The following is a 21,640-nucleotide window of genomic DNA, read 5'->3' on the forward strand; positions in this document are numbered from 1 at the left end:
TGACTCAGCAGAACTCATTTCTAAGGTTTCCTCATGAACTGCCTAGGAAGCCATGGAGAGAATGGGCGGCGTTATCTCCCGCGAGTGGCAATCCTGTTCCAAGGAAAGCCTTTTCTCTTCTTACTGTCTGGCCTCGACCTCTAACAGTCCCATAGCATCTTCCCTGGAAACACAACAGTATCCCGTGCGTGTGATCAAAAGCACACTGAGTGGGCCCTGGCCAGTTGCTCAGTGGTTAGAGCATTGGCCTGCAGACTGCAGATTCTCGGGTTCGATTCTGGTCAAGGACACCAGAATCCTTGGTTGCAGGCTCAATCCCCAGCCCCGGTCAGGGTGCATTTGGGAGGCAACCAATCGACGTGTCTCTCACATCAATGTTTCTCTCTGTCTTCCCCTCTCTCTTCCACTCTCTCTAAAAATCAATGGAAAAATATCCTCAGGTGAGGATTAATTTAAAAAATGCACAGCCGAAACTGGTTTGGCTCAGTGGATGGTCCCAGGTTCGATTCTGGTCAAGGGCATGTACCTGGGTTGCGGGCACATCCTCAGTAGGAGATGTACAGGAGGCAGCTGATCGATGTTTCTCTCATCATTAATGTTTCTAACTCTCTATCTCTCTCCTTTCCTCTCTGTAAAAAATCAATAAAATATATTTTTTTTAAAAATGCACAGAGTGGGGATTTCAAGCACTGAATATGCTTGAGTGCTGAGTTCCACTCCCTGCCTGCAGGATGGGTTATTACTCTCCAAACATTAAAGGGCCCTGCACCAAGGGCACCAGTCTCAGCAGCCTCGCCATCAGCTGCCTCATTGCTCAGCAGCTGGCTTGCCTGTAGGAGCCACTTTTCTGCAGAAATGGCCTGGCCCTTTATGAAGACTTTCTCAGACATCACTAGCAAAACTCAGGAGGCAGGTGGGGGCAGGGGGGCATTTATTTCACTCACTCCTTTCTTCTGATGGATTATTTAAAAAGAAGATGCTAGAGAGAAGGATGTTTACTTAGATGACACATTTTACCTACATTCAAAATCTCTGCCTTAGGGAGGGAGAGCAAAGAAAAGAAGCTAAGGTGTGAGAGTGTATGTGGCTCGAGGACTCACAGCAAGTGAGAGGTGGTCATGGGCTCGGTCCCAAAGGTCCCCGTGCAGAGCTACTTCCTCCCCCTCACACTGTCTTGGGTGGATGGGGATGTTCAAGACTTCTGCTTTCTCCACTGAGGTTCCAGATTTCCACAGAGCCCCGCCTCTCAGCCACCACACGTCCCCAGTCGTACCTGCTTGAAAGTGGTCTTGGATCTGACCAGGCAGCGCTGGTACCAAGTTCCTGTTGCGTTTTGGATCTCAAAGAACTCATCCATCTGCTTGGGAGTCTTGATGTGGGACACCTGCAAAGCGAAGATGAGCCAGAGAATCTTACCCCTACTTTCTACCAGACTTTCCCATTTGTAGTTTCATGGAGGTGACTTTATTAATGTATTGAGGGCCAGAGGAGCCTGTGGAGACCCTGTAGTTCAGTGATGCTTACCAGGTGTACCGGTTAATAATGCACATTCAGTGTACCGGATAGTAATGCGGATTTGGTATAACGGTTAATACCAGGTAGTGCACATTTGGTGTACTGGTTAATAATGCACACTTGGTGTACTGGTTAATAGTGCACATTATAACCAAAGATGTAGATAGCATTTCTTTGGGATATTTATCCCACTGCAGACAAAAATGAATCAGTCATATCTCTCAGTCAAGCCTTGAAATTAATGGGTAATAATTCACTAAATTCCCATGTATATCTGATTTTCCCACAGTAGGGTTGACTCTACCTTAAAATTCACAAGTTTATCCTCAATGATTATTAACATCACAGAATTCTATAACGCATGTAGGCAATAGTGTGTGTGTGTGTGTGTGTGTGTGTGTGTAATGGGGAAATGGGGTTTGCTATGTAGGATATTTTAAAAGCACGACAGAACAGCCCTAGCCAGTTTTGCTCAGTGATGAGAGCATTGGCCCATGGACTGATTCTGGGTTCAGATTCTGGTCAAGGGCACGTACCTCGGTTGCAGGCTCCACCCCCAGCCCGGTCGGGGTACATGTGGGAGGCAACCAATTGATGTGTCTCTCTCACATCTATGTTTCTCTCTCTGTATCTCTCCCTTCCACTCTCTCTAAAAAAAAAAAAAAAAAAATCAATGGAAAAAAAAATCCTCAGATGAGGATCAAATAAAAAGTGTGCTTATGGCCCTAGCTTGTTTGGCTTAGTGGAGAGAGCATGTGCCCTTGACCGCTGGGATTGCGGGCTCAATCTCCAGTGGGGGTTGTGCAAGAGGCAGCCAATCAATGATTCTCTGTCATCATTAATCTTTCTCTCTTTCTCCCTCTTCCTTCCTCTCTGAAAGCAATAAAATATATATTTTTTAAAAACATGCTTATGACCACTATGAGATAACATATAGAATACTCATGAGAACTCTTAAGTAACATGTACTTGTGAATACATGCAATTATGTTATCCCCTCATGAACACAGCTAGTTTTATCTTTCATTATTACTGATTCTGAAAAGGACATCCATCAAAATGCAAAGAACTTATTATGATAAGAATGTCAGGGGTCTTATTCATCAGAGACAAGTTTTCTGGGCTGCGCTTACATAACAACATTATTTTTCAGCAAACCAAACCAGAAAAGAGGAGAGAAGCCCCTGTTGCTGGCATAGGCGACCCCCGACTCACCGTGAACACCTTCTCCGGGGTCCCCTTAGCTCTCATGTTGGTGTCATGGACTTTCTTGAGAATCATCCAGGCTTCGTCGTGTTTGCCCATCTGGTAAACCAAGGAAAGACAGGTGAGGAGCCCTTTGCTGTTTCATGCTGACACCTGAGTTTGAGGCGACGGGCCGTGGACTTGTGACTACGCAGGGCTTGTGAAAGATGAGGACACATTTCTGTCCCCAGCCCACGGTGGGAGGATTATGAGGTTGTGCCTTCAAGGTGTGAATGCTCAGTATTAACATCATTTTGCACTGCAGCTGCTGGAGCTGTACGATTGAATGGGCTCCTGGGTGGAGGTCATTTAGTCCCTGACAGGATAAAGCAAAGACACAGCATGGCACAAGTGGCACTGTGCCCCTCCCCCAAAAGATATGCTGAAGTCCTAACTCCCAGGACCTCACAGTGTGACCTTTTTGGAAAAAGGATTGCAGCGGATGTAATTAGGATGAGGTCGTTCTGGAGTAGGTGGGCCCCTAATCCATAGGACTGGGTCTTTATTAGAAGACACCGTGTGAAGTCACGGAGACACACAGGGAGGACACGTGCGATGACAAAGGCAGGGACTGGTGTGATAGAGCTTCGAACCCAGTAAAAGAGGTGACGAAGGATTCCCCTGGGGGCTCCAGAGGGAGCGGGGCCCCGCCCACGCCCTGACCCTGGACATTCAGCCTCCAGATGCTGAGACAACAAGTGTCCCTTCCTCTGAGCCACTCAGTTTGTGCTCCTTTGTTACAGCAGCTCCAGGACGCTAATACACAGCAGAGGGTAACTTTTGAGATATCCCTGGTTAAAAACACTCCTTGCTCCCCGGCCGGTGTGGCTCAGTGGTTGAGCATTGACCTATGAACCAGGGGGTCACAGTTCGATTCCCGGTCAGAGCACATGCCCAGATTGCGGGCTCCATCCCCAGAATGGGGCGTGCAGGAGGCAGCGGATCAATGATCCTCCCTCATCACTGATGTTTCTCTCTCTCCCTCTCCCTTCCTCTCTCTGAAATCAATAAAAACATATTGTTAAAAAACCCACTCCCAGCCCTAACCGGTTTGGCTCAGTGGATAGAGCATCGGCCTTCGGACTGAAAGGTCCCAGGTTCGATTCCGGTCAAGGGCATGTACGTTGGTTGCGGGCACATCCCCAGTAGGGGGCGTGCAGGAGGCAGCTGATCGATGTTTCTCTCTCATCGATGTTTCTAACTCTCTAACCCTCTCCCTTCCTCTCTGTGAAAAATCAATAAAAATATATTTTTTTTAAAAAAAAAAAACCACTCTCAGCTACAGCTGTTTCCTGGTCAGTGGGAAATTTTACTCTGAAGAAAGATCAAGAAGGAGGCCCACAAGTGGACTCAGACTTGGGGCTGCAAGAGCCTGTGAGTCCTACTGCCCCTCTACCAGCCCAACCCCGTCTGACCGCTGCACGCAGAAGATCCCGAGGTGGAAGGCTCGGGGGACTCATCTCTCAGGACCCCGGGAGCTGCTTTTGGGTGAGGAGGGGTCCTGCATGGCTAAGAGTCCTGAAGTGACAAGCTTCACCACAGACCTCCCAAGGGGAAATGTCACACAGCTTTGCAGAGCCCCATTACTGGGACCCAGAGAGAGTGAGGGGCGGAAGGGACTCAGGAGGCGCCCCCCCAGCCCCTTTGCCCAGCGCTTGGTGAGCTCCTGAGCCCCTTGCCTAGGCAGTCCATGAGTCCAGGGCAAGCCACCATCACAGGCAGCAAGCGAGGACGAGGGTCTAAAGGGCTAAGAATGCAGAGCCAGCTCCGGGCGCTGTCTCACCGCCGCTCTGACTTGGGGCAATAGCGCTGACTTACCTCCAGCAGAAACCGTGGGCTCTCGGGCATGAACCTCAGGGCCACCAAGGACACAGTGCAGGGCAGAGCGCAGACGATGACAAACACCCTCCAGCTGTGGTAGTGGTAGTGGGTGCCCATGCTGAAGCCCCAGCCTGCCAAGAGGAAAAGAGAGGGAGAGGGAGAGAGAAACATCAATGATGAGAGAGAATATTTAAAAAAAATAAAAAATAAAAATATGCCTGGAGCCTCCACTAGCTCAGAACACACATGGGACCACATTTAAAACAAGGACACCTTCCAGTCAAGGGCATGTACCTTGGTTGTGGGCACATTCCCAGTGGGGGGTGTGCAGGAGGCAGCTGATGGATATTTCTCTCTCATCGATGTTTCTAACTCTCTATCTCTCTCCCTTCCTCTCTGTAAAAAAATCAATAAGACAAGGATACCAAGCCCTAGCCAGTTGTTCAGTGGTTAGAGCATGGACCAGACTGAAGGGTCCCGGGTTCAATTCCCTCAAGAGCACTTAACTTGACTGCAGGCTCAATCCCTGGCCCCAGTTGGGGCGTGTGAGAGAGGTAACCAGTGGATGTTTCTCTCTCACATTGCTGTTTCTCTCTCTGTCTCTCCCCCTTCCTTCTACTCTCTCTAAAAATCAATGGAAAAAAATATCCTTGGGTTAGAATTAACAACAACAACAACAATATGAGAGAAGTGTTGGTTAGCTTCAGGAGCAAGTTGTTTGCTATCCCCATCACCCTGCAGGTCCTAAGTGATGGCAAAGCCTACACCATCATCAGTGTTTTTCTGGAAATGATTTTGAAGGGTGCTGATGGTATTTGTCAGCCAGGATACTCAAAAGACCTAATCAAATTCAAAACTGCTGCCTTCTCCCTACTTTACTCTTCACAAAACCAACAGTGAAAGTTAACATTGCCAGGTCTCTGCCCAGAGAATCGACTTTTCACAATTATCCAGATAATAAAATTGTCCCGGCTGATACCAGACCTTGTCAGAAGATCTGCTCTTGAGCCCTGGCTGGTTTGGCTCAGTGGATAGAGCGTTGCCCTGCAGACTGAAGGGTCCCAGGTTCGATTCCAGTCAAGGGCATATGCCGGGGTTGGGGGCTCGATCCCCAGTGGGGGGTGTGCAGGAGGCAGCCAATCCATGATTCTCTCTCATCATTGATGTTTCTATCACTCTCTTCCTTTCCTTTCCTCTCTGAAATCAATACAATTTTTTTTTTTTTTTTTTTAAAAAGAGCTGTTCTTGTCTACAAGAGTCCTACATAGGGGCTGGGGATGGTGAGGCAGCATCAGGACTCAAGGTTATGCCAGGTGACCTTAGCTAAGTCACCAACTTCTCTTGGCATCATCTGTAAAATGGATTTACCGGAGCCTCACTTGTTCAGGGGACCATGGCTGGAGGAGACTACAGGTGAAATTCTTTCAAATAAAAAGGAAGGAAAAAAGAAAAGGAAAGGAGAGACCTAGGGAGGAGAAAGGGGATGTGGGCGGGAGGGAGGACAGACTGTATTACTTCCTGAAACACGTACTGAAATGAGCCAATGGGTCTCCAGGGTTGGAAGTTCTTTAGGAAGATCTGGGTCATACCCAGGAACTGGGGAACGAGGAGATGTCGTCTGGGTGCAGGTGCCATAGTAACAAGGGCCCCTGGCTATTGAAGCCAGCGCTCACCATAGTGCGGAATGATGCTCCAAGCCATGGCAGACGCATAGATGCCCCCGGTCATCCAGAAGATGCCCAACCAACTGAGGTGCTCCCCTCGCTTCTCCCGAGACAAGAATTCAGAGAAATAGGCAAACACAATGGGCAGAGCTCCACCAATACTGCAGGGGGGGCGGGGGGGAATGCCAGAAGGAAAGAATCAAGTCACACACTAAAAATGGTCACAGCCAGTGGTTCTCAACCTTCCTAATGCCGAGAGCCTTTAATACAGTTCCTCGTGTTGTGGTGACCCCCAACCATAAAATTATTTTCTTGGCTACTTCATCACTGTCATTTTGCTACTGTTATGAATCGTCATGTAAATATCTGATATGCAGGATATATTTCCATTGTGACAAATTGAACATCATTAAAGCATAGCGATTCATCACAAAAACAATATGTAATTATATATTCAATATGTGTTTTTCCGATGGTCTTAGGCGACCCCTGTGAAAGGGTCGTTCGACCCCCAAAGGGGTCGCGACCCACAGGTTGAGAACCGCTGGTCACAGCAGAAACCAAGCGGCCTCTACCCTACCCGTAGGCTCTGTGGTGAAAGAACCAAGTGGATTTGAAAGATGGGTGGAGGCCCTAGCCGGTTTGGCTCAATGGGTAGAGCATCGGCCTGCGAACAGAAGGGTCCCGGGTTTGATTCCGGTCAAGAGCACATACCTCGGTTGCAGGCTCCTCCCCGGCCCGGGACATGGTCGGGAGCGTGCAAGAGGCAACCAATCGATGTGTTTCTCTCACATCAATATTTCTCTCTCTGTCTTTCCCTCTCGCTTCCACTTTCTCTAAAAATCAATGGGAAAATATCCTCGGGGAAGGATTTAAAAAAAAAGAAAAGAAAGCCTGGTAGAGACAGGGTCATGTTACACTGACCTTAACTGAGGGTAAGTTTCTGAGGGTAACTTCAATACAGTATCTTGGAAGTCAGACAAACACCCAGTCCCAGGATTTTTGGAGGTAACGCTCAGAGATGGACTTCCAGGAAGGACCGACCATTGTTCCAGGACGGTCCAGCTGAAGCGCCGAGACTACATACCCGATGCCCGAGATGAGTCTGCAGAAGAGGAAGGCTCCGTAACCCTGCACGAAGGAGGAGATGGAGGCGAAGGAGGCGTTGAGGGCCAGGGACATGCTGAGGACTCTCTTTCTCCCCAGCTTATCAGCCAGGCCCCCCAGGACGAAGGCCCCCGACATCATTCCGAGGTAGACTATCATCCCTGTTGGGAAAGAGAGGGGAGAGGATGGCTTTCACGTTGAGGTCTATTTTGTCAGATACTAGTATTGGTACTCCAGCTTTTTTTTTTTTCATTTCCATTTGCCTGAAACATTTTTTTTTTTCCATCCCTTCACTTTCAGTCTGTGTGAGTCCTTTGTCCTAAGGTGGGTTTCTTTTTTTTTTTTTTAATATATTTTATTGATTTTTTACAGAGAGGAAGGGAGATAGATAGACGGCTAGAAACATCGATGGGAGAGAAACATCGATCAGCTGCCTCCTGCACATCTCCCACTGGAGATGTGCCCGCAACCCAGGTACATGCCCTTGACCGGAATCGAACCTGAGACCCTTCAGTCCGCAGGCCGACACTCCATCCACTGAGCCAAACCGGTTTCGGCTAAGGTGGGGGTTTCTTATAGACAGCATATATATGGGTCATGTTTCCTTATCCATTCAGCTACCCTATGTCTTTTGATGAGAGCATTTAATCCATTTATGTTTAAGGTTATTATTGATAGGTACTTGTTTGTTGCCGTTTTTATTCTTTATGCCTGTATTACTTCTTCGCTTTCTATTTCTTTACTTTTATAACAGTCCCTTTAGCATTTCTTGCATTGCTGGCTTGGGGGTAACAAACTCCCTTAGTCCTTTTTTTTGTCCGCAAAGCTCCTGATTTCACCTTTAATTTTGAATGATAGCCTTGCTGGATAGAGTATTCTTGGATTTAGTCCCTTGCTTTGCATAACTGTGCATACTTCATCCCATTCCCTTCTGACCTGATGTGTGCCAGTTGAGAAATTAGTTGATAGTCTAATGAGAGATCCCTTGTAGGTAACTTTCTGTCTCTTTCTGGCAGCCTTTGAGATTCTTACTTTGTTGTTGATATCTGCCAGTTTAATTACAATGTGTCTTGGTGTTAGTCTTTTGGGGTTCATTTTGTTTGGGACTCTGTGCTCCTTGGACTTGGGTGGCTTTTTTCTTCCCAAAGTCAAGGAAATTTTCTGTCATTATTTCTTCAAACAGGTTTTCTATTCCTTGCTCAGCTTCCTCTCCTTCTGGCACCCCTATTATGCAGATGTTGTTTCATTTCTTGTTATCCCGAAGCTCCCTTAGACTCTCCTCCTGCTTTTTAATTTTTTTTCCAGTTGCTGCTCTGCTTGGATTTTTTTTCTACCTTGTTTTCTAATTCACTGATTAGGTCCTCAGCTTCCTCTAGTCTACTGTTGAAACTGTCCATTGTGTTCTTTATTGCAGCTATGTCATTCTTCATTTCCTCTTGATTCTTACACATGTTTGTTAATTTCTTATCCAGACGTTTGAGCATCCTTATAATTATTACTCTGAAAACTGTAGAAAAGCGTTTGAAAACACTTAGAATTCACTGCTAAACTGCTGCAAACTGTGTAGAAAAGTGTTTGAAAACAGTTAGAATTCACATTTACAGAGCTGTCAATTGTGTAGGAAAGTATTTGAAAACACTTAGAATTCATTCTTACCGCATTGGATTTCAGTAAACTGCTTCACCATAGTTATAATTACTAAATGATACATATCCTAATTGTGTTATGAATGCTCCAGAAAACTCCCCAAGTAAATGAAATTATATTACAATATTTCACTGAAGTTACCAGCTTTCCACACACTGGGTTAATCTATGTATTCCTTCAAAGTTCGGACCATTTTACCAATAGATAAAGCATGTATTACTCTATGATAACACATAAACAATATACTCATAAACACTACTAGCTAACTCTGTCTGGAACACTCTCATTTTCATGTTTTAAAAAGCTATGCGTTGCATAAGAAAGTGTTTCAAAACACATAGACTCCTGGTTTTAAAGAGAGGGCATTGTGTAGAAAAGTGTTTGAAACACTGTATTCTTGATCTAAGAGGTGCTTATTGTTTAGGAAAGTGGAACAGTTGGAATTCTTGTTTTAAGGAGTGTGTTTTGTGTATGAAAGTGTTTGAGAACAGTAATAATTACTGTTTTAAAAAGTGCTCATTCAATAAAACAATTTTTTAAAAAGCAAAAAAAAAAAGTGCTCATTGTTTAAAAACCTTATTGTACCTAATCCCACACTACCATGCTGTTCTCAGAATTTCCACAAGAGGGCTCTGTTGCACCTAATCCCATACTAGGATGCGGTTCTAAAAAAAAAAGACAAAAAAGAAAAAATATCCTGGGATGGGGATTAAAAATAAATAAACAAACAATAACCAAAAAACTACTAAAATTATGTTGGTGTTTAAAAGCTCCGGTTGACAGCCTTGCTTCTCAAGTCATTACTTCTGGTTGTGTATACTCAATGTCTTTTCCCTCCAGGGATAATTCTTTATAGAGATTTAAAATTTTTTTATCTTAATTTTATTTGTAATGACTCTGTATCAGAGGCCAGCAAACTACAGCCTATAGGATAAATCCTACCCGTTGTCTTTTTCTGTAAATAAAGTTTTATTAGAACACAGGTACGCCCACTTGTTTACATATTGTCTAAGGCTGCTTTTGTGCTACAGAGGCCGAGTTGATTAGTGGTGACAGAGACCATCTGGGCCCACAACGCCTACCATATTTACTATCCGGGCTTTTACAAAACATGTTTGCCACCACTGCTGGGAAGCAAGTACTGGGGACCAGAATAGCACAGGTATTTCATAGCCTGTACTAAGTCTCTGTGTTTATTAATACCTGCTCTACGTAAGCTCGCTGAGAGGATCATGTCTATCTAGTTCCTTATTTTCTCCCCAGGGGCTGGACACAGAGATGAGCATATAGGATACAGGTAGCAAATACTTGTTGAATGAATAAACCAAGTTGCTAGATAGATTTTTAGTTCTTGGGGGCCATTATGTAGGTTTCAGTCTTGAGTCAGAACCTGACTCCTAGTAAGCTTTCCATAACTGTATGTTTGCTAACGGATCCATGGCATAGCCTCTACATTTGGAGAACGAATGGGTTTTGCAGGACATTGAATGACCAGGACAAATCCTTGTCCGTATGCTGATGAATCTCTTCTCTGCCACATTCCTTTCTCAAATTTCACAAAATCCTCGCTGCATCAAGACCTGATGGCTGATGCTGGCTCTGAGGGTGCTCACATCTCATTGATTTGCAAGCTGGGTCTCCACCCTGCAGAATCCATCTGTGCTTCACCACATGACTCTCAACAGCCTGCAGGGGCTCCGTGGGTGTGCTCAGCCCAGCATCTATCCCCAAGACATGTGGGCATTGGGCCTACTCAGACTTGCATACAAGAGAAACCAGCAGCAGAGTGGATTCTGGAAGGACACAGAGGAAAGCAAAGAGTAGAAGAGACCTTGGCCTGCCACTCACAAAACGTATTTGTCACTTGGATATGGAAAATGGTTTAATATGAGAGAGAGGGAGAGAGAGCCCGGCCGGCGTGGCTCAGTGGTTGAGAATTGATTGACATATGAACCAGGAAGTCACGGTTTGATTCCCAGTTAGGATATATGCCCAGTTGCAGACTCAATCCCCAGTAAGGGGCATGCAGGAGGCAGCCAATCAATGATTCTCTCTCATCATTGATGTTTCTATCTCTATCTCCCTCTCCCTTCCTCTCTGAAATCAATAAATATATATATATATACATTAATATGAAGGAGAGAGAACTCAGACTCTCAAGGAGGGCACGAGATTTGGAAAAGGAACTAAGAGCTTGCCCTAGCCAGTTCTGCTCATTGGGTAGAGTGTCAACCCGAGGACTGAAGGGTCCAGTCAAGGGCACGTATGAGAGGCAACCAATTGATGTCTCTCTCTCTCACATCGATGTTTCTCCCTCTCCCGTCCACTCCCTCTAAAAATCAATGGAAAAATATCCTGGGGTGTGGATTAACAACAACAACAACAAAAAGAACTAAGAGCTTGAGAATCAAACAAAACTGAATTCCAAGCTCCAATACTCATCAGCTGTCTAAATGTGAGCCAATTAATTAATTTCTCTAAGATAAAAAACACCGTCCTGGCAAATTGTGTGTCAAATGATAATGTTGAAAGGATATGATGACAGATTTAAACATTTAAGGTGCCTAACAGCGACAGGTGCTACATAAAATTTACTGTTCTTTTCCCCTTCTTATTTTAATGCCAGGAAGAGAATGATCTTTGGAAATTTCCACTTACCAAGCATTCCTTTCTTGGAACTGGACAGACACATGTCCTTCTCTGCACTAGGCAGGGCAAAACTCACCACAAACACCTCCACCCCATCAGCCATCAGGGCCAAACCCAAGACGAAAAACAGGATCCACTGGAAGCGCCCGTGGCCACACTCGTCCATGATGGTCTCATACTGATGAGCCAACTCCTCCTCGTCTTCCATCCTTTCAGCCATCAGGTCTGCCTGGCCCCGAAGGTCATCCTCCCTGGAGGACGCCATCTTGGTCTTCTTGGCCTTGACATCATCTGGGTGAGGGATGCCCTGGTACTCCCCCTCATAGATCTCATCCTCCTCATCATGGCCCTCGGTAACATCACTCTGTGCATCCTCCTCTGGGTTGGACTCATTGCCGGGATAATAGCCATCCGTGTGGGCATAGCCCTCATAGTTGTCCTGATATTTATAAGCATCCATTCCTTGGTTCCGAGACTGCCTGGTCACCTCTCAAGCTATATCTTGTGCACTGTGGTAGAGGTTCGGGCTGTTTCAATAACCATCATCCATTCTATGTGCAGAGGTTTAAATGGAGAATGTGTTTGTGTGACTTCTTAGGTAAAGATAACACCTGTATTCTCCCCGCTATGTCCCTCAGTTAGAGCAGATTTGTGCAAGGCAACCTTAAGTATCCTTTTGCACCCAATGTCTATCGGAAGTCTGAAAATTTTCAAATTCTGGTCTGGTTTTCTTCAGTGACCCAGAGATGTTGTGTTTGTGTGTGTGGGTGAGGGGGAGTGGTGTTGATTAGAAATGGGTCCAGCTGGGCTCCTCAACAAGGTACTGGCAGGAACTGGCAGCTTGCTGACTGGCCTGATTCGTTCTGTTACTGAAGGTTATGCCCTGGAAGTACAAAGAGAAAGAGAAGAGGATTACAAACTGCTAAAACTCGAACAAACACTCTCAGAATTACTAGTAAATATATTTACTAATGCCAGTGCTTCAAGTGGAAGGTGTAGGAAATCTTGATGAGACATTCAGATCCATGGTGAATGAATGAGGATTGAATCAGTGAGACAAAGAATAAGGGGAGAAAGAACAGGGTCAGAGAAGCCCTTTGAAGTGTTGATTCACCCATAAAAGGGGTCAAATCTTGTATAAGAATGAAACAGCCCGGCCAGCGTAGCTCAGTGACTGAGTGTCAACCTATGAACCAGGAGGTCATGGTTTGATTCCTGGTCAGGGCACATGCCCGGGTTGGGGGATGAATCCCCAGGTGTGGGCCTGCAGGAGGCAGCCGATCAACGATTCTCTCTCATCATTAATGTTTCTCTCTCTCCCTCTCCCTTCCTCTCAGAAATCAATAAAAATATATTTTTTTAACATCAAAATAAATTTGATTTCAAAGAGGTTTTTTTGTTGGTTTTTTTTTTTCTGATATGTCTTTGAGTTAACATTCAACTGGATGGATGGAACATCTGTTTCAAAAGAAAGCTCCGGGGACAGGATAAAATAATTTCCAATGAAAGAAACTTTTATGAATATTTATTGTCATCAAAGTGGACTCGGAATAATTTTATTATCCTGACATTAATAGATCCAGTGTATATGTCTGTTCTCTTGGGTAGATATATGCAAAATAGTCTGAGAAATCTTAAGACGCCGTGGTGACATTTTGACTTTGAGCTTTTAAGCAAACATGTGAGGAGATGAAAGGTGTTTGCTTCTGACTGCTTGAATTTTGAATAAAGTGGTGAAGGTCAGATAGATAAGTTGGATGCCAATGATAAAATGGAACATATGGCTCTGAAGTAGCGAATAAGTCATGAGTCTGCACTTTTCAAGCTCACAAAGAAGCACCTGACCAGCAATGGAAAAAAACAAGCTAAAGAAGAGAAAAACTGGGGAACAGAAAGTCTTGGGGTGATGGATCAGAAGTCAGTGTGGGCTCCAAGAGCAGGACCTTGGGGAAAATGCTTAAAGAAAGGGATATTTTATTATTTTTTAAAGATAAAATATTTTTATTTTTTAAATAATTCTTTATTGTTGAAAGTATTACATATGTCCCCCTTTTCCCCCATTGGCCCCCTCCAACCCACACCTGCCCCAGGCCCTCACCACCCCACTGTCTGTGTCCATGGGCCATGCATATATGCATACAAGATCAAGAAAGGGGTATTTTAGAGAGCATTACCAAAGCCAATTTTCCATCCCAAGGAATAAACCTAACCCTAACATTAACACTAACAGTAACACTAATCCTGTGGTCGGCAAACTGCGGCTCTTTGGCCCCTTGAGTGTGGCTCTTCCACAAAATGCCACGTGCGGGTGCGCGCGTGCAGTGTGATTGAAACTTCGTGGCCCATGCGCAGAAGTCGGTTTTCGGCCTGGGCAAGTCTATTTTGAAGAAGTGGCATTAGAAGAAGCGGGGGTACGTTTGCTGAGGTCGACCCCTCAGATTGAGGACGTTTTTAGCAAAGGCCAGCTTAGGAGCACCCTAATTAAGTTAATAACAATATACCTACCTATATAGTTTAAGTTTAAAAAATTTGGCCCTCAAAAGAAATTTCAATCGTTGTATTGTTGATATTTGGCTCTGTTGACTAATGAGTTTGCTGACCACTGCACTAACCCATCAAATCCCACAATATCTGACATCCATTGCTCATGATGCCCAGGTAAGGTGCTAATGGGTAGCATGTATTGAAAAGTCACTATGTGCCAAGCATTGTGCTAAGCATTTTACGAGCATTCTTTAATTCTTAAGCTTCAGAGGTGGGAATCACTATCATCCCCATTTTTCACATGAGAAAACAAAAGTGCTGAAAAACTAAACAACTTGCCGAAGGCTGTGTACCAAATCAAAGAGGTTGCCCAGGTACGAACCAGGAAATGTGACTCAGAACCCATGCTCTTCACTACAAAACTGTACTTTGGTATCCACAATGGAATAAATTGCTTGAAAGTTGAACAAAAATTATCATACAGTTCAACCTAATATACTTTTAGATTTAAGGTCTTAAAAATGCCTATAATCGCCCTAACCGGTTTGGCTCAGTGGGCAGAGCGTCGGCCTGCGGACTCAAGGGTCCCAGGTTCGATTCCGGTCAAGGGCATGTACCTTGGTTGCGGGCACATCCCCAGTAGGGGGTGTGCAAGAGGCAGCTGATCAATGTTTCTCTCTCATTGATGTTTCTAGCTCTCTATCCCTCTCTCTTCCTCTCTGTAAAAAATCAATAAAATATTTTTAAAAAATAAAAATAAAAAATAAAAATGCCTATAATCTAAATATACATTTACTAGAGGCCCAGTGCACGAAATTCGTGCATTGGGGTGGGGGGTCCCTCAGCCCAGCCTGCACCCTCTGGCAGTCCAGGAGACCTCAGGGGATGTCCAACTGACAGCTTAGGCCCGCTCCCCACAGTCGGACATCCTTAGCGCTGCTGCAGAGGCAGGAGAAGCTCCTGCCACCGCTGCTGCGCTTGCCAGCCGTGAGCCCAGCTTCTTCATTGAGCATCTGCCCCCTGGTGGTCAGTGCACGTCATAGCGACTGGTCGTTCCACCATTCGGTCAATTTGCATATTGGCCTTTTATTATATAGGATACCTCTCTCTCTGTCTCTAATGTGCAGCCCACTTCCTTCAATAGTAAAATCTCATATCATGAACCATTCAGATTTTCACCAAGCCTTTCCTTGGTTAGAACCGACATCACAGGATTGTCCCACAACCATGGGGATAAGAATCCTATAGCATCTGGGATTGTCTTAACCTAGGTAGTGATATCTTCCTTTAAGCACTGCTTCTGAGTAGCCTAAGGCTTTTTTTTAAGTTTTATTTTAGCTCCTTATCTTTAAATAATGACTCACCCAATTAACCAATTACATAAATAATGGACAAGTGGAATAATCCATTTGACGACCCTCTTGAGGTTGTTACTTCTCTGAGTAGAGGGGTTGTCATCTGTCACTTTTTCCACGTGGGAGTTACAGTTGAACACTTATTGGGTTATTTTTAAAGTAATGTAAGAAAATTCATAGCATCTGGTCTCTTAGAACCAGAAAGAATTTAGTTCAACTGCAATCTATATTGACAGAGAGCGAAAGCAAGAGAGAGAGAGAGAGAGAGAGAGAGAGAGAGAGAGAGTGTTTATATGTATATTTACATTATAGGCATTTTTAAGACCTTAAATAAACACTGAAATTTTGCACTTTCTTCTTTCATTTTGAAATACTTACACATCTCAAATGTAAGATTGTCTAGAGCCACCTTTGCCCGGCCTTCTGATTTTAAAAATGCATTCAAACTAAAAGCACACTGACACTTCAAAATAAATCCAATTGAGAGAAACAGGCTTGAGAGAGGAGGGTGCTTCTCCTAGGGCTGATTTAAAGCAAGTTCAAGTCCCTCCTTTTGGAAACCTCTCATGACAATGTGACCATCCATCTAAGCGCCATTGTGATGGAAGACCTGCTGTGCTTCACGTCCTGCGCTAAATTTAGTGCCTCCCATTGTGGCAGGCACACAGCAAGGGCTCAATTAATATTTCCTGAGTATATGCAATACATGAATAATTGAAGAGAAGGGACCTCAACAAGTTCGAAATCTAGACATTCCCATTTCAAGAGTCTGAAATAAGATGATGAAACCTGAATCAGTTCCATCGATGATAGCACTGCTGATGCTGAAGGCCATGACCATGAACTTAATTCCCTTGGGGGTCGGTCAGCTTTGGTGATTCTGAGCCACCACACTGAGCGATACGCCCAGCTGGGCCATCTCTCACGTGTGTGCCACTGACCACAGGGGCATCACGTACGATGGGTCAGCACAGAGTCATACCTGGATAAACTAGTCCAACTGCCTGTTCTCAGAGCACAGGACCATCTCTTTGGGTCTTTGATTTTAAGGAGTTCCTCTACCGCCTTTAAAAATGCCGTTTGTGAAGGGGGAAAGCCACAATTCTGTTTAGATAGCAGTTAACCGTGAACCAGGCTCAGAGAATACAGAGCTGTCAAGTTTGGAAACTGTCACGGAGAATTGTGATTCATCTGTATATCCAGGGGTCCTAAGATTTGTGCTACTGCCTAATGTTTGTTTACGCATTCAACAGCCTCTATTGAGCACCTACTGGGTGCCAGGCACTGGACAAGGCTCGAGAGATCCTGCCCTCATGGAGTCCACAGTCCAGGCAGCAGAGATATTACAAATATATAATCCTATAGAAGCCAAGAAGAAGGCATCCTTTACAGTAACTTACCAAGGACTTTACCTGGTAGTCCTCAAGAAAGACTTCCCTAAGGAGGTGGCCTTTGAGATGAGAGCTGAAGGCTAAAAATTAGCTAACAAATAGCTATGATCAGCCCTAACCGGTTTGGCTCAGTGGATAGAGCATCAGCCTGCGGACTGAAGGGTCCCAGGTTTGATTCCGGTCAAGGGCATGTACGATGGTTGTGGGCACATCCCCAGTAGGGGGTGTGCAGAAGGCAGCCGATCGATGTTTCTCTCTCATCATTGATGTTTCTAGCTCTCTATCCCTCTCCCTTCCTCTCTGAAATTAATAAAAATATATATTTTTAAAAAGCAATAGGCATGGGGCATGACTACCCACCATGGCCTGCCCAGTTAGGAATTAATGATCAGATCACCCTGTGAAGCTATTCTCCCTTCCTCTCTGAAATCAATAAAAAATATATTTTAAAAAAAAGAGAAAGAATGTCTTCGAGCCTTCCCCATAGACTCAATCCTACCGTTGAATCACTTTTATTGCACTTCACAATCACTGTGCTGTGCGATCGCCCAGAGGACAAAGGAAATGAAAGCCCAGCCCCAAAGCTGCCTGAATGGCAACGAGCAAACAGATCAAAGTAAAGAAGCCACACCCACATTCACTTGTGATTAACAGGAAGACAGAGGGGGAGGAAAATGACTATTTGCCAAGGACAGGATGGAACACAAATTGAATTTTCCTCCTGGCCTTTGAAAACGTTGACATTTTCATCTGCTCATCATTTCAACATGTCTTGTTTTCACAACTTGCTTAACACCCTAGATAACTGCTTGCCCCCCATCCCTTCAAAAAAAACAAACCCATCAGGACTTATTTAATTGCTGGTCCTGTTTAAAAGATACTATATTGCCTGACATGCGTGTCTCAGTGGTTGAGCGTAGACCTGTGAACTAGAAGTTCACGGTTCGATTTCCAGTCAGGGCAATCAGATTGCTATTCTGAAAAGACAATTCAAAGAGGGGGTGGATCAAGGAGGCAATGATATCATCAGTCATCTCCATTTTTGATCCATGGAGCAAGGCAGATTCACAAACAGCCAAGCACTTTATTTATTTATTTTTTTTTTTAGTTTTTAAAATATGCTTTTATCAATTTCAGAGAGAGGGGAAGGGGGAGGAAGAGAAAGAAACATTGATAAGAGAGAGAGAAATATCCATCAGTTGCCTCCTTCATGTCCCCCACTGGGGATCCAGCCTGCAACCTGGGCCCTAACTGGGAATCGGACCCGCAACCTCTCGGTGCATGGGACGATGCTCAACCAACTGAGCCAGAGTGGCCAGGGCAACACCCAAGCACTTGAAAACACTCACGGGTACATTGCTAATTCAGCGAGTTTTGTCGAAATGCCCAGAGAAAAGAGAGCGCACAAAACCACGAAACTGGTCTGTATGAGGGAAGCACAGGATTTTTCGTGAGAGCAAGCGACGGCTCTCAGGAAAGCCGCGGCAATCCATGGACATCAAGAGGAGAGATGATGGCCATTTAAGCGGCATCTGTGTGCTTTATGACTGTAGGCACAGCCTCTGAGTCCCATTCCCAGCACAAGCTCGGGGAAAATTAGCTGCCAACTTGATACACGACCCAACCCAGCAGACCAGGGCAGTGGAAAGCATCCGGCAGCAACTGCAATCTATTGCACAGAGCTAGGCTGTGGCCAGAGTTACTGCAGCGGCAGAAAAGGCAGCTCGGCCCAGACATTCAAGACCCCATATGCCACCAGCCTTGTACTCCCGCCAGCGCAGAAGTCCAAACAACCTGGCTGATGTGGCTCAGCGGTTGAGCACTGACCCAGGAACCAAGAGGTCACTGGTTTGATTCCCGATTCCTGGTCAGGGGGCAGCCGATCGATGATGTTTCTCTCTTATCGATGTTTCTCTCTCAATCTCTCTCTCTAAAAATCAATTTTAAAAAAGTCCAACACCCATTGTGTCTGTGCTCAGAAATAATGATACAAAGTTACTCTTGTGGCCCAGCTGGCGTGGCTCAGTGGTTAAGCATCGGCCTATGAACCAGGAGGTCATGGTTCGATTCTGTGGTCAGGGCACATGCCCGGGTTGCAGGCTCCATCCCCAGTGTGGGGCATGCAGGAGGCAGCCAGTCAATGATTCTCTCTCATCATTGATGTTTCTCTCCCTCTCCCTCTCCTGTGCTCTCTGAAATCAATAAACATATATTTTTTAAAGTTATTCTTGTGAACTACTTACTATGTGCTTTACACTACGTGCAAAGTGGCATTAAAACTCAAACCTGAGTGATTTCAGTGGATAGATCCCTTGCACCGTCCTCATCATCCTCAAAGCCCCACCGAACGCCCTGAGCAACCTGGGGACCATTCTTTGCACCCCCGAGCCTGGTAGGCTTTATCAAGCACAACTAGTTGTGTGTTGCTCTTCAATGTGAATGGATCCCAGAGCCAACTGCTACATCTGCTAAAGCTCTAGGCGCCTTCCATGAAAACCCGTCCAATTCATCACAGCTACAGGGAAAACAGTAGCCTCCTGTATGCACATTAATTAACCCAGCAGAAATAGGCTTGAGGTGTTCATTATAGTGGCTTCCCATTTAAAAATAAAAAAATGAGGAACAGGCCAGCTGCCAAAGAAGACTCCGCATCACAGAATAAAGAGAGGAAAGTAGAGGAGGGCAGCATCTCTCTCTCTCCGGTATCTTCGTCTGAGAGATACTCCTCTGCTGAGAAGCAAAAGGTTTAGTGGCCTTGGAGCTGGCCACGGGTCAGAAACTCTCTCTTGGCCTTGCCCACGTTACAGCTCCCTAAGGAAAAGCCGCCTGCCATTAGAAAAGATGTGCGCATCAATTATTAAATGGGGCTTATATATCAAGGAGGAAGGAAAAACTGCATGCCATTTTCCTAGCATTTGATGTTTTTTTCATTGTTTATCGCCAGTTCCATCTATTTGGGAAAGAATGAGCTGATGCTTTTTGTTGTTATTGTTGCTGTAGTTAATCCTCAACCGGGGATATATTTCCATTAATGTTTAGAGAGAGAAGAAAGAGAGAAAGGGAGAGAGAAGCTTCTATGTGAGAGAGGCATTGATTGGTTGCCTCTCGCTCGTGTCCTGACTGGAGGTAGGGATTGAACCTGCAACCCAGGTATGTGCCCTTGAATAGGAATCGGACCCATGACTCTTTGGTCCATAGGCCAATACTCTAACCACTGAAAAAAACAACTGACCAGGGCTAGTCGATGCTTTAAAAAAAAAAATCCATGCCCTAACCGGTTTGGCTCAGTGGATAGAGCGTCGGCCTGCAGACTAAAGGGTCCCAGGTTTGATTCTGGTCAAGGGCATGTACCTTGGTTGCAGGCACATCCCCAGTAGGGAGTGTGCAGGAGGCAGCTGATCGATGTTTCTCTCTCATCGATGTTTCTAACTCTCTATCCCTCTCCCTTCCTCTCTGTAAAAAAATCAATAAAATGTATTTTTTTAAAAATCCATGAAAGCTTCAACTCAAGAACTCGAGACATCTCGGGCATGTATTCACCATGGCCAGAAAATATACAAATCTCTGAGTATTTAAGCATACTATATTCCCAGACCACCTCAGCCCTGTGTTTACTGTTCCATTTTCTAAACTAAATATATCAGCTAAGAATCTCACCTTGGTCCCTCTGGCCAGTTCCTGCCTGTGTATAACATTATCCGGCTTCATCCAAGTGAAATGTGTATGGTCTGCTGGCATCGTTAAGAAGTACTACTGGAGCCCTAGCCGGTTTGGCTCAGTGGGTAGAGCGTCGGCCTTTGGACTGAAGGGTTCCCGGTTCGATTTCGGCCAAGGGCATGTGCCCGGGTTTCGGGCTCGATCCCCAGTGTGGGGCATGCAGGAGGCAGCCCATCAATGATTTCTCTCATCATTGATGTTTCTATCTCTCTTTCCCTCTCCCTTCTTCTCTGAAATCAATAAAAATATTTTTTTAAAAGAAGTATTACTGGAGTAAATGACATTTTTCATTACAAAGAGATGTGCAACCAGATATTTTACAAGCAGCTCCGTACTCTATCTTGTCCAAGAAGGAAATATAGGCAATTTCACCAGTTGTCACTGCCCACGTGAGAAAGAGAGGGAGAAAACTAATGCAGAGTCATACCAAATTGCAGGCTATAAAAATATAAGGATATATCCTAAACTTTATTTTTATCAGAAATGGTTTTGTAGTGAATTAGACTAGAATAAGAGTGTAACTAAATACCATTTTAAATATATATTTTGTATTGATTTCAGAGAAAGTGAGAGGGAGGAAGAGATAGAAACATCCATGATGAGAGAGAATCATTGATCAGCTGCCTCCTGCATGCCCCCTACTGGGGACCAAGCCCACAACCCAGGCATGTCCCCTGACCAGGAATTGAACCATGACCTCCTGGTTCATAGCTCAATGCTCAACCACTGAGCCATGCCAGCTGGGTGATAAGAGGAAATTATTATATTTATTTTGCCAATAACTATAATTGTCTTGAGGGCTAATACTCTCAACATACTCATTTCTATATGTGTGATCTAATTGCTGTCAGGCACAATAAATATTTATAAAATGACCTGACCCCAAGGATCTCACATACACTGTCATGATGATTCTTTGACCCCTGTTTGAAAACCAGCTGAACAGACTTGCACATGACAATATAACATTCTCACATTCAATTAGGTGGGTGGGTGGGTGGGGATTCCAGACCCTGGGTCACTCCCTGGGCCACTCACTTGCTCC

At 44.9% G+C, this 21,640-nt stretch overlaps 1 protein-coding gene across 1 annotated transcript in view; it reads right to left on the reverse strand.

Moving 5' to 3' along the window:
* SV2B (synaptic vesicle glycoprotein 2B) overlaps positions 1-21,640 on the reverse strand; it is a 53,081-nt gene that overhangs the window by 12,233 nt on the left and 19,208 nt on the right. Inside the window, exons 3-8 of the mRNA XM_070400344.1 lie at positions 11,658-12,531; positions 7,333-7,513; positions 6,255-6,406; positions 4,579-4,712; positions 2,731-2,820; positions 1,274-1,384 (exon numbers count right to left, since the gene is read on the reverse strand). Of these exons, the coding sequence (XP_070256445.1) occupies positions 1,274-1,384; positions 2,731-2,820; positions 4,579-4,712; positions 6,255-6,406; positions 7,333-7,513; positions 11,658-12,108 (1,119 nt within the window). The 5' untranslated portion in view covers positions 12,109-12,531. The remainder of the gene's footprint in view (positions 1-1,273; positions 1,385-2,730; positions 2,821-4,578; positions 4,713-6,254; positions 6,407-7,332; positions 7,514-11,657; positions 12,532-21,640) is intronic.

The sequence above is a fragment of the Myotis yumanensis genome, unplaced genomic scaffold, assembly GCF_028538775.1.
Source record: "Myotis yumanensis isolate MYYU_CA2020_CCGP unplaced genomic scaffold, mMyoYum1.0.hap1 SCAF_20, whole genome shotgun sequence".
NCBI classification, from domain to species: Eukaryota; Metazoa; Chordata; class Mammalia; order Chiroptera; family Vespertilionidae; genus Myotis; species Myotis yumanensis.